This window comes from Pelodiscus sinensis, chromosome 16 (assembly GCF_049634645.1).
Source record: "Pelodiscus sinensis isolate JC-2024 chromosome 16, ASM4963464v1, whole genome shotgun sequence".
In the NCBI taxonomy this organism is placed as follows: Eukaryota; Metazoa; Chordata; order Testudines; family Trionychidae; genus Pelodiscus; species Pelodiscus sinensis.
Window position 1 is genome coordinate 39,766,888 of NC_134726.1, and position 13,113 is coordinate 39,780,000.

The window sequence follows — 13,113 nt, forward strand, 5'->3', positions numbered from 1 at the left end:
TTAAAGAAGCTCACAGTCTTACCAGAGAGAATTGTTTGTTGCCTATTTTAGAACAGAGTTTGCAAATTTGGAATAAGTGAGTGAGACTTTTGTGGTGCTTGACTCACAGGTTGGAATGCACGTAAACCTTAGTAATGGATTTTGCGGCGCTAAATTAGACACAAGAGAATGCATTAGTGTATTTATCTGCTCCTGCCAAATGTGATTCTCCCCCCCCCCCCCCCCCCCCGCCCCGCACACACTTCTTTCATGACTGATCTGGGTTTTTTCAGGGTCGATCTCTTAGTATGCAGCAACAGATGATGCAACAGTCCCGTCAACTTGATCCAAACCTGTTAATGAAGCAGCAGACTCCACCATCTCAACAGCAGCCACTCCATCAGCCTGCCATGAAATCTTACCTTGAGAATGTCCTACCCCACGCTACTGCGGAGCTGCAGAAAGGCCCGTCACCAATAAACGCATTCAGCAGCTTCCCTCTTGGTGAGTTTCTCCATTGCTGGTCCAGCCCAGTTATCCGATGCATAGCCTTCCCTACTTCCTTTTCTCTTGGCTTCTTCCCCTCTGGGAACAATGTTTTGTATCCTGTTAGTGCTTCTCTGACGCTGAGCAACAGCGTCTTTTATCGGACTCCTCCTGTTGCGTCTGTTCGGGAAGGACTCCTGCTGTTTCCATAGGTGAACGTGGCGGTGTTCCAGTGCCAAATGCTTTGAGATGTTTGCCCTGTCTCCTTGTATTTGTCGTCTTACCCTGCGGGTCCAGAGCTGCTGACATAAAGTCCTAAGTACAGAATCACAAGTGCTGGAGCCAAAGGGCTCTTGGGAACAGTGTCCACATGAAAGGTTGTAATCTTCGAGAGATTGCTCATGTGCATTCCTGTGTGTGTGCGCGCTGTGTGCACAGACATCGAAGACTTTCCCTAGCGCAGGGTGGGGAACCCTTTTGGGTCGGGGGCCACTGACCCACAGAAAAGTCAGTCAGAGGCCATGCACAAGCAGCAAAAAAAAAAACCCACCCCTCACTGAGTGGCCCCCAAGTGAGAAGAAAGACATTCTCCACCTTCCCCTCACACACTGAGCCTTGAGGGGCCCAGGCTAGATGATTGTGTGTTCCAGCCTCATGGCGGGTTGGAGCACCAGCACAGGCTCCCCAATGCTGCAGGGGGCCCTGAGCCTCGGGGGGCTGGATCCAGGCAAATTGGGGGTCACTCCCAGCCCCTGGGCCTTAAGTTCCCCACCCCTACCCTAGCGGTACCCATTGGGTTGGCTCTGGCGTCCCCTGTAGTGACGACTTGTGGTGTCACATACGTTCCCCACCAAGCTGACTCCTGCCTTGGTTCCTTCTCTTCGCCAGTGATGGTCTCTGGAGCATCTGACTGCTTGGGTCCCGGGTAGTTTGTCCCTGGCAGGGCATTCTTTTGTTTGAGCAACTTGGAGTAGTTAGCTGGTGGGGAGGTCCCCCTCTTCCTGTTCATGCTCCTTGGGCATGTAGCAGCCCCCGGGTTTCAAGCAGCATGCGAAGTGTGGCCAGCATATGTCTAGAGGCGATTCTCCCATCGCCTGCTTGTAGTGTCTTGGAGAGGGTGACCTGCTGGTTAAATATATCTGCAACGGGGGGGGGGCGTTAAACCATGAACCAGTAAGGGGAGGGACCAGCGGCTTGAACGGATCCTCATGGAGTTGGCACTTGGGCTTCAGCCAGCCGCGCTGACGCCATCGGTGCGCAGCACAGCGGCCTCCGTGCTGAGACTCGGGCTCTGCCCCATAAAAGCGGCATTGGCACCATTCCCTGGCACAGAAGCCTCGCTCGTCTCCCAGCACCGATCTTGTTCCCTGGCACGGCACAAGGTGATGGCGACGGACAGGGCCTGTCCCACTCCAGGAGGTCCAGTAAGGCTCTGAAGTTGGCCTGCACCACACCCATCCTAGCAGAGCGCTTCAGCCCCAGCACCGTTGACTCTGCCCCACGGGCTGGTCCGTCGAGTGCAGTGGCGGTAGTCTCCCTGGCGCCAATGGTAGCGGACGTGGACTTTGACCTCGCTCACACTAGACACGTTTGAGGTGGTGCAGGACCTCATTGAACTGAAGGCGCTGGCACCGTTCGAGGCGCAGACCTTCCCTCGGCAGCGGCAACAGCACCCGCCATCTGCACCCACGTTCACACCACCGGGAGCATCGAAGCCCGGGCCCTACCTGGCACTGCGCACCGCACTGGTGGCGCCGCCTCAGGCACGGACTACGGCTTCACCACTGCCGCAGCACCAGTGTCCCCTTCAGCACTGTAGGAAGCCTGCTGCCGTGAGTATCCACGCCTGGCCGCCTCGGCACTGATCTCTAGCACGATCTGGGTCTGTCCTCCCGTGGTCGGCATCAGACTACACGTGGGAGTTGGAGACGAATCTCTCATGGGCCCTGCCTCTCAGGTACCTCACTGGCACCTTCAACTCAGGCGCCACCCTCTGCCACACCAGGACCTGAGGGGACAGGGGAACAGGCTGTGGTGGGGGAAACCAATGGCCCCTCTCACTTACCCCAGCCAGCCGGGGATGTGGAAGGAGAGCGGGCAGGCCAGGGTGACCCAGTTCCACTGGTGGCCTCTTCTTTGACCTCACCGAATGAGGCCATGGCAAAAGCCACCCTATCCCCTTCCTCCATCTCCTGGCGGAGGAGGTGGTGGAAGGGTCAGACCCTGTCAAGGATGGTCTGGCATGGGTGGCCCTGTCTCTGATTAAGTCAATTCAGATGACCCCCAAGGTGCTCTGGCAGACCCCAGCCAGGATCACACCCACGGCCAAGGGCCACAGCGGGAGTACAAACACCTGTGTGCCCACCCTCAGCCGGGCTCGGTGGTGGTGGCGGTGGATGACCACGGAGAGAATCGGGGACAACCTTGTCCTGCCCCGAAGAATAAGGACATTCAAATGCTGGACCTCTTCGGGCACGAGGCCTGTTTGACTGAGAGACTTCAGCGGCGGGTCTCAAACCAGCACTCTCCAAATTCCAGGATCTTCTCCCCTCAGATGCCCAGCAGGAATTCTCAGCTGCTGCAGGAAGCCCACGTGCTCCCCCAAATGGCCGTGCCAGTGGCCACGGCCATAGCGACGAGGCAGAACTCATGGCGGCAGGTGTCCAGCCTCCTGGTGGGGGTGCAGCGCACCAGTCAGGACCTGCCATTCGACAGGGCAGACCTGTTTGCTGAAAAGAGGCTCACGCCTGCACAGCCTCAAGGACCCCCAGGTTACCCTGAAGTCCTTGGGTGTTCATCCTCTGGCCCCTCAGCACTGCCAGTTTAGGCCACATCACCTGTCACCTTTCTGTCCTGGGCCCCCTCAACAGGACCAGGGAGGGACGCCACGGGCCACCGTAACAGGAGGGAGCCTCAGCATTCCTCCCTGGCTCAGAGGCAAGGGCCCAAGCCTAATTGTTGAGGGTGCACCCGAGGGGGGAGCACCAGAGCCTGTCCCAGAACAGTCTCCTCCCTTTGGGAATCATCTGTCCCACTTCACTGTGCCTGGACTCAGATTACCTCAGACCGCCGAGTCCTGAGCATGGTGTTAGTGGGAGATTTCTATCCAGTTGTGTACTCTCCCCTGCTCCCACCCCCTTTTCCCATCCCTCTTCAGGGACCCTTCTCACAAGCAGCTCTTTGTCCAGGAGTTGAAATCGCCCCCACAGTGAGGAGCAATAGAGGAAGTCCTGCAGGAGCTCAGAGGCAGGAGGTTTTACTCCCAGTTCTTCCTTATCCCGAAGGCCAAAAGGGGTCTGCGCCCCAGCCTGGATTTCAGAAACCCGATTGTGTTCATACCAAGGCTCATGTTTCCATAGTGTCCCTGGCCTCTCTCATCACCTCCCTGGATCCAGGGGACTGGTACGCCCCTCCCCCCCCATCTCAAGGACTCGTACTTCCATATCTCTGTTATCGGGGCCCACTGCCACTTCCTCCATTTTGTGCTGGTGAACTGGCATTACCAGCTCAAGTTGCTGCCCTTCTGCCTGGCCACAGCGCCTTGGATATTTACAGAGTGCATGTGGTGATGGCCGCATTCCTGCCGAGGAAACCGGGTACAAATCGTCCCGTACCTGGAGGACTGGCTGATCAAGGGCAGGTTATGGGAGCAGGTGCTCAGGCACGTGGAACTGGTCACGGCTACGTTTTCCCGTGATCCTCAAAGTCCTTTTTGTCCAAGGTGGCATAGCCTTTTCACGTCAATCAGGATATTTTTCTCCGTTTTCTTCCCTAATGCCGCGGGCGGGGAGCAGGCGCTACGTTGACTGGAAGTGAGGCGTGCCCTCGCTTTCTATACTGAGCAAACTAAACCATTGCGCCGGTCCACGCAGCTGCTTGTCTGTAGTGCGGAAGGCCTGACCAATTATGTCGCAGCGCCTGTTGTCTTAGGTCACTGTGCATCAGGCTGTGCTGTGACTTGGCCACGGTGCCGGTCCTGCCTATCCCAGCACATTCCACTCTGGCACAAGCCTCAGCAGTGGCCCTTCTGGCACAAGTCCCAATCAGAACATCTGCAGGACGGCTATGTGGGTCTCCGTGCACAGCCTCCCGACTCATTACACCCTCCCCCAGCAGTGCTGTGAAGATGCAATGTTTGGAAGGGCTGTACCGCACTCAGCAATGAGTGGAGGTCCCACCCCTCCTCGATACATGCACAATCACTCGGAGAGAGAACGGTCTGACTGTTGTTCTTCGAGTTGTGCTGCTTATGTCCGTTCCAGACCCACTTCCCCTCTGTCAGACTGTTCCAGCAATAAGGAGCTGAAGCAGGAGTCAGGTCAGCCGGGGTATATATACAACCCCGTGAGGTGTCACCACTAGGGAAGTCTTCCAACAATCGTGCCTGCTACACACTTGCATGCACATATTGGAATGGACATGAGCCACATGCCTCAAAGAACAACAGTTGCAGAAGGTAAGTAACGGTTGTTTTCTCTGGCTGTTGGAATGTCTTACCTGGGTTTGGAGTTACATAAATAGCAAAAGGGTATTGGACGTTTTAACCAGCTGTTTTAACTGCATCAAAATTTAACTCCGAGCTCTGAATGCTGCTTTCACTGCAAGCAAAGCAAACTAATCTTTATAATTACAAGCGTTGTGTCCTTTTCTCTCCCCTTTTTTCTACACTTTCAGGCTTCTATCCAATTTCCACTTCAGAAATTCCAGGCTTGTATATTTTTCCTTCTTTAGGGCCTTTCTAGTTGCTTTTTTTAATATTTCCTAAAATTGATATTCCCTGATTCTTGCTTCTTCCCCAGCCCCAGTTTCTTTTCCTTCCCCATCCCGTTTGCTTTGCTTCCACATCTCGATTCCTGCTGCTTATGTTGAGCTGGTCTCCTTTGCATTCCTGTTGCCCTACTCGGTAGAAAAGTTGTTTTTTACAGCCTCTGCTGCTGACATCCCCTTGCTTTAGGGCTTGAATGATGTGGAGCAAGTAGATTAGTGCAGGCTGTGCTGCTACACTGCATGTGGCCGCCAACACTCTGCTTGTGGCCAGACTGAAATCTAAGCTGCCGCTTAATAGCTCCTGTTGGTTGTTATCCAGATCCAGCATCTCGGTAGCTAATGAAGAGGCTATGTAAAAACGTGGCCCACTGGTGGTCATTAAAGATTCCACGGCACTTTTTCCAAGAGTAGGGCTGTTTACCTCTGATCCCCTACCACATTGCAAATTGGGTAATTTCATCTTGCCAGCCTTGAATTCCCCTTCCTGTTTCAACTGGATACAGTAAACTCTTTGGATTAAACTGCTCTGTGTGGTGCTGTACATCATTAAGCAGCTGTTGTGTTCCACTTCCAGCTTTAGCTGCAGGTCCCGGGTGGGAGACGGTCCTGTTGGTGAAATTGCTGGGAGCTACTTTTGAATTGACATGATCTAAATCCAAAGGGTAGCAGCATCCAGGTCACAAGTGAAAGGTTAAATATTTAATATGAATATTAGGTTCTGGAACAAACTAACCTCAGTGAAGGACTGTGTGTCAGTGAGAGAGAGGGGTGGCAGTCTCTAGGAACTGACTGCAGTAGCATTCCAGTGTGCTGAAGAACCAGAATTGGACAATTCTCTTCTTAATGTTTGTTGTATTTCCTGCATATATTTTTGCAGCATTATAGGCAGCTGCTTGTGGCATTCAGAGCAGGAAAACCTCTCCCCACACTTTCGATAAGTAAATCAAATCTGAACGTGCCACAGTCAAGATAAGGTGCATTTTCAGTAGAAATTCAGTGTTTCTCTCTCTCTCCCGCCCATCGCCCCATCCTATTAGTCTTAAAAATATTCCCTCTGCCATGGCTAGACCTTCCCTTTTTAGAGAAGTGCTCCAAGGACGTGATCATGGGAGCATTTCAGACGTGGGAGGTGACTTACACGGAGACTTGCCGAGGTCCGGTCCAGACTGATCACGTACTGGGGATGACATTGATTCTCCAGTGCACAGAGACCAAATACTGGGACTTCACCCCTGCAGCCTGTCCTGCACCCCGGGTGCAATCCCCTTGTGAGCTGGCTGTGGCCGCCTATCCACTCGCTGACCCTCCTCACACCCTGCCTGCAGGCTTCCGGACACTCCTCTGCACTGGCTTTTTTGGAGCTTGAGGTGAAGGCGCAGGGATCCTTGGTGTGAAATGAGCACCCACTCGATTGCCAACAGCAGCTTTGCAGAGAAGCCAGGTCAAGTACTGGAGCATTTTGAGTCTCCTGTCTGCGGTCTCCGCTCTGTGGGTGGTTGTCTCGCATTTCAGAACCGTGGCTGTTGCATCTCTTCACCTGTCAGTTAGTGACCCATTTGCTGGGAGCTCCCAAAGGGCAGGGGTGGCCTGTCTGGCATGGGCATTAACTTGCGGACTCTTTGGAGAGCACATAAGGCAGCACAAATTGGCCTGCGAGGAGAAGGCAGCATCGAGCTGTAGCATTCGCTAGTGAAAACTAAGGATGTTAAGAGGTGGGAAGTTGGCCAGTCATGTAGTCGATACAAATTGTAGCGACCACGCCGTTAGTCGCTAAGGGGATGGCGCTCTGTCCTGGCTTGTGTCTGCTCCGGGAGCAAACCCCGCTGCAGCTCTGCAGTTAAATGTAGTAGGAGCCAGGCAGATCCCCCAGCACCAGCTCCTGCTTTCCCCTCCCCCTTGCTGCCTCTGGTACAGAGGCAGCGGGGTGGGGAAAGCGAGTAGTTGGACTCGACTGGTTGCTTACATCCCTAGAAAGAGATTTACTAGTTCCTAGTGAAAGTGAATAAGTTAGTAAAACAAATTCTGAAATCCTGTGACTCTTTAGCTGTATGTGGAAAAATGCTGCCCCATGGTTCATGTGCAGGATTTACAGCAGGGGCGGGCAATAAAACGGCAAGGGTTAGCCACAGCAGGCCGCTGCCGCTGTATTTACTGTACCTCCCCAGAGACCAGCAGTCTCAGCTCCCGGCCAGTGGGAGTGGTGGGAAGCCACGTGGACTGGAAGACCATTTCCCACCGCTGCCATTGGCCAGACACAGCGATCCGCAGCCCGTGGGAGCTGTGATCACCTGTACCGATGGAGGCACAGGTAAATATAGAGGTGGGGGGGGCTAATCCTGGTGAACCAGATCTGGCCTGCAGGCCAGTATATGGCCCACCCCGCCCCCCCACCCCCACCCCCCCGACATGCAGGAATAAAGCAAATTGTAAACAGAGATCTGATGGCAAAATGCCCCCTAAGTTTCCAGAGTTGTTCTCCTTGGTAATGGGCTGAGATCTCTGCCATTTCGCGCAGCAATGGGGGCTCTCCTGCTGGCGCTGTAAGCTCCCTTTGCCTGTCTGCTCGCTGCTCAGTGTCACCCTGTGGCTTTGCCAGAGGGATCGCTTAGGGAACTGGGAGAGTGTGGAATGCCAGAGTCAATACAGCCTGTTCGTTAAGCTTGAACCCTGAATACCGGGTCATCCTACAAGAATGGTCAGAGAGCTTCCATGCTTCTGGTTTGGGAGACTGCCCCGTTCGTACTCTGGCTCCAAATCCCAGCTGCTTCTGTAGCAGATGCAGAGAGCACAGGGTGGGGGAAGTAGCCTGTTTTTGTTGTTCAGTGTTGAATCCAAATTCATATTGTTTGTGGACAAAACACCAAAGATGCCTGAGCAGCTCCTTGCCAAGTGTCCGTAGATCTCTGCAAAACACAGTTCAGTTGCCCAGGCAGGTACCCTTTGAATAGCTCAAACAAGCCCAGCTAGAAGGTCTGCTGAATAGGGCCCCCGTTGGGAGAGCCCTTAAGAAACCAACTTCAGAATGAGGCTTTGCATTGAGTGACAGCCCTACTTTGCTGCACAGATAGGGTCACAGATATTCACTCCACGTGAACTCTTTGGGATTCGGGAGACTCGAAATAAAGATCTTGGCTTGTGACTGGAAACTTTGATACAGAGCTGAGCTCGGGATTCAGGAAGTTTGGGTTTCGTTTTTCAAATGTTTACTTCGGCGTGTGTGTGGAGTGTTCGTATTTGGTCTGGTTCATAATCTCATCAGTGGCTCCTTCCACTTTCATTTCTGCATGAAGGCCTCGCCTGAGAGCTCAGTGCTTGCACTGCCGTGCTTGCATCTGTAGTAACTTTGCTGTGTTAAATATTCTAATGTCCTCAAAATACAACCGAGTAAATGGGAAGCATGCACCAAGCAGCGCAAAGTGATATGGGCTTAAATGATGGTTAGGATCGAGTGGCATTAGCAGAAGAAACGTCTCTTCTCTCTAGTTCCTAACCCATTGTATTTCTAGGAGTGAACTCAAACTTGAATGTGAACATGGATATGAGCAGTATTAAGGAGCCGCAATCCCGACTGAGGAAATGGACAACTGTGGACAGTGTTTCTGTTAACACCTCATTGGATCAAAATTCCAGCAAACATGGTATGTGGGACGCCTGGTCAGTGAGAATGCTGATGCTGAGCACGTATCAGAGAGAACGTCTCAAGGTCTGGGTGCATGTGAAACCTCCATTCAGTGGGAGTCCCATTGTCACTGGTCCATGGTTATGGTCTGTCAAAATTTCTATTAAAATCTCTTCTAAAATGCTACTTTAGACTCAGCCCCAGCTAGCCCTATTTCATGGGTAAGTAGAGGAAGGATTTTTTTAAAGCTTCATTGAGATGTGGGGACGAGGCCTGTTTTTAAAGCCATGTTTCTCAAAGTGGTCTGCGGGTCCTCTCTGAGAAACCTGCTTATTGGCTGGGCTGCCACCTGCTGCGGCTCCTCTTGGCTGCAAACGACAAACCGGAGCCAATGGGAGCTGTGAGGCTCTGTGGTTGTGGAGCCGGTAAATAAACCACAGCGGCCAGCTAGCAGGCTTCTCAGAGTGGATCTGTAGACCTGGTTTAAAGTGTGGCCATTAATGCAAGTTCCTACATTAGTCCAGATTGCAGCACTGCATTTTTTATTTTAAACCAGTCTTGCATTTCTCCAGCTTTTAAAAATTTTGAAACTGATCCCAATGTGTTAATCTAATCCTATAGGATTAACTCCAGATTTATACTTGGTGTGTGTGTACATATAAACACGTGGTGCTTGCAAAGGGGGGCGAAAAGGAATAGGCGTACCATACTCCATGCTAGAATAAGCAAACAAGTCCTGCGACACAGATCAGTGCTGTGATTCTGTGACCAGGATTCAATTGGCATTTTAACAATGCTTAAACTAACTGAATTCTCATCTGACTGAAACTTGACACCGTCTTCTGATGAAACGTAAAAAACAACGAATAGTCTCACAGCACCTTAGAGACTAACAAAACATGTAGATGGGATCATGAGCTTTCGTGGGGATATGCTGATTAGGCCTCAGTTTGGAGTCTTGTGTCCAGTTCTGGGCCCCACGTTTCAAGGAAGATGTGGAGAAATTGGAGAAGGTGCAGAGAAGAGCAGCAAGAACGATGAAAGGTCTAGAGAACACGACCTATGAAGGAAGACTGAAAGAATTGGGCTTGTTTAGTTTGGAACGGAGAAGGCTGGGAGGGAACGTGAGAGCAGTTTTCAGGTATCTAAAGGGTGTCACAAAGAGGAGGGAGAAAAATTGTTCTCCTTGGTCTCTGAGAATAGGACAAGACGCAATGGGCTTAAACTGCAGCAAGGGAGGTTGAGGTTGGACATTAGAGAAAACCTCCTGTCAGGGTGATGAAACACTGGAATAAGTTGCCTAGGGAGGTTGTGGAATCTCCATCTCTGGAGATATTTTAAGAGCAAGTTAGACAGACCTCTATTTTGGGTGGTCGAACAGGTAATGATCAAGCGATCTCTCTCCTGCCATCCATCTCTACCCTCTGACAGACAGAGGCTAGAGACACCATTCCTTACCCGTACTGGCTAATAGCCATTAATGGACTTAACCTCCCTTAATTTATCTAGTTCTCTTTTAAACCCTATTATAGTCCTAGCCTTCACAACCTCCTCAGGCAAGGAGTTCCACAGGTTGACTATGCGCTGTGTGAAGAAGAACTTCCTTTTATTTGTTTTAAACCTGCTACCCATTAGTTTCATTTGGTGGCCCCTACTTCTTATATTATGGGAACAAGTAAATAGCTTTTCCTTATTCACTTTCTCCACACTACTCATGATTTTATAGACCTCGATCATATTCCCCCCTTGTCTCCTCTTTTCCAAACTGAAAAGTCCCCGTCTCTTTAACCTCTCCTCATATGAGACCCGTTCCAAACCCCTCATCATTTTAGTTGCCCTTCTCTGAACCTTTTCTAATGCCAGTAGATCTTTTTTGAGATGAGGAGGCCACATCTGTACGCAGTATCTCGTTGCAGTTCAGTTCTGGGCGTGCTTTAGTTATAGTTTCAGATTTGTCAGCTGCTTTACCACAATGGAAAGTCCTCGTTGCCCTAAACATTGTGGCATTATCCTAGAACTGCACTTGTTTGTCTGCAAGCGAATCATCCTCCATGCATGCACGGAGATTGTGGTACCCTTACCTTGTGGGGTAACTCATGTTTCTGAACAGAGTTGGAAACTTCATGGTTCTGACCCTGCTGTGGCTTATACAAAATACCTATGTGCAGGGAAGTTATCACTGCTTCACCAATAGGTTATGATGACAATTATGTCTGTGTGCTGATAGCGCCAGGGTCATAGTTTGTGTGATAACTAGTCCATCTCCTGGTGGGGGCTTACGTGGAACAGAGTATGGCGTGCAAGATGCTTTCTGCTCCAGCTCTCCACCCTCTTGTGGTTGTATGTAAAACTGGTTCGAAAAATGACAGCACATTACAACTTAAGGTTTATTCAGGCCTACAGCCAGTGCTCCTTGGCGTTCCCTCACCATTGTGAGCATGATCAGAAAGTGGATTAATGTTCTAGTTACCCGGTTGGTGCTGGCATTCTGTTTTGTGTCAGATGCTGTTGGCCAACAGGTTTATTTAAAAAACTAAAACCCCTTTTCAATGGATTTACTACGTAATTTGTACAGGCTTTTGGAGACTGAATAAGCAGTTACACTCTGCATTTTCAAATGGATCTAGGAGTCGTCTTGTAGACTACAGTCTTACCCATGAATTTATCTGCAAGATTTTCTAGATCACTGTTTCGTTTGAAAATTCATATTCATTTACAAACTTCAGATTTTCTGGCAGATGTTTCCTTTTGGCATCTGGGTGTTGTGGTGTTTAGTGTGTTGGTAAATAGTTCCTTCATGCCAGCTAATGGGGCAGTTTGCAAGCACTTCAACAGTGGAAAAGAGGGGAACCCTACAGACTCTTGCTGAGAGCCATGCTTCTACCACGGGAGTGCATCCATGTGGTATTTTTGTTAAGGACCACAAACAGGTAAAACATGGCGAGTTTGAGACTCTTGATCTGACTACTGAAGGCAATCCATCATCTTGTGAGCTGGAGCATCAGCCAGAGGCACGTTTTTAATCCGAGAAAAACTTGCAGATGTCCCACTTCACTACTAAGACTTAAATACCCCGTGCCCACTGCAAGCCTGACATGACACAATCCGGAGCTAAAAGTGGACCCCGTTGTTTCTCTCAGCTGTTTGGTATGAATATGCCACTTGGTGGAGAAGAATATTTGCTAATCCCGTTTTCGTTAATAGGTGCTATTTCAAGTGGTTTTCGGCTGGAAGATTCCCCATTTGTTCCATATGACTTTATGAACAGCAGCAATTCACCAGCCAGTCCTCCGGGATCTGTTGGGGATGGCTGGCCACGTGCCAAATCGCCTAATGGCTCTAGCAGTGTTAACTGGCCACCAGGTAAAATATCACATTAGTTCACACATTGCATTGCCTGCATTCTGTCTCCTCAGCAGTGTCTCTGCTGCGTTTCAGGCATCAGAAGTACAAATCATTGTGGCCGTGCATGTAATGATGTTGTTGAGGTCTTGCTGATATGGCCAACCTATTGACAGGTACCATGTCCCCATCCTTGGAAATTTTGCCCCAGTGACAGAGGTGCAAAAAAGAAGTGAGAGAATTAATATATTATTCACTTTCTCAATTTAGCAGCCTCACCACATTGACATATAGATCATGAGTAAATGTCTGTAGGACTTTGACAGGAATTTCCTGTAACAGGAAATCACCCAACTCCATGTCTCTAAACTTCTGGTTTTTTGGATCTTTATTCCTAGAATTTCGCCCTGGTGAGCCATGGAAAGGTTATCCAAACATTGACCCTGAAACTGACCCTTACGTCACTCCTGGCAGTGTCATAAACAATCTTTCAATTAATACTGTGCGGGAAGTTGACCACCTCAGGGACAGGAACAGTGGTACGTATGCGTGGCTCTCTACTCAGCTACCTGCAGAGACACATTATGTTGACAGACAAGGATTGCCACTTTCCCAGTCTCATTTGACACTTGTTGACAGTACCGGCCTCGTGGCTAGATGACTTCTCTGTGGGTGCAGGGTAACCATGTGCAGAGAATGCTAGCAAGCGGTAGCATGTATCTTAGTGCAGTCCCTTTATAGGGTTTTGAACATATGGGGAAGCAAATCCTAGCCACACTGCAATTGCAAGGCGACCTCAAGCTGTGGTGAGAGGAACTGAGCTGTGTTTTCTGGTCACAGTACGTCTGATGCTGAATTCTTAGGTCTTCAAAGCACTTGCCACTCAGTCTGCTGGGGGAAAGGGCTGAATGGGTTGGGTT

The 13,113-nt window shown here is 50.5% G+C and overlaps 1 protein-coding gene across 6 annotated transcripts in view; it reads left to right on the top strand.

Moving 5' to 3' along the window:
• The window catches only part of TNRC6A (trinucleotide repeat containing adaptor 6A), a 192,486-nt gene that overhangs the window by 174,590 nt on the left and 4,783 nt on the right, over window positions 1-13,113 (top strand). For all 6 annotated transcript variants that reach the window (XM_075899921.1, XM_075899922.1, XM_075899926.1 and 3 more), the window contains 4 exons: window positions 273-483; window positions 8,739-8,870; window positions 12,056-12,214; window positions 12,592-12,732. In XM_075899921.1, the coding sequence (XP_075756036.1) occupies window positions 273-483; window positions 8,739-8,870; window positions 12,056-12,214; window positions 12,592-12,732 (643 nt within the window). The remainder of the gene's footprint in view (window positions 1-272; window positions 484-8,738; window positions 8,871-12,055; window positions 12,215-12,591; window positions 12,733-13,113) is intronic.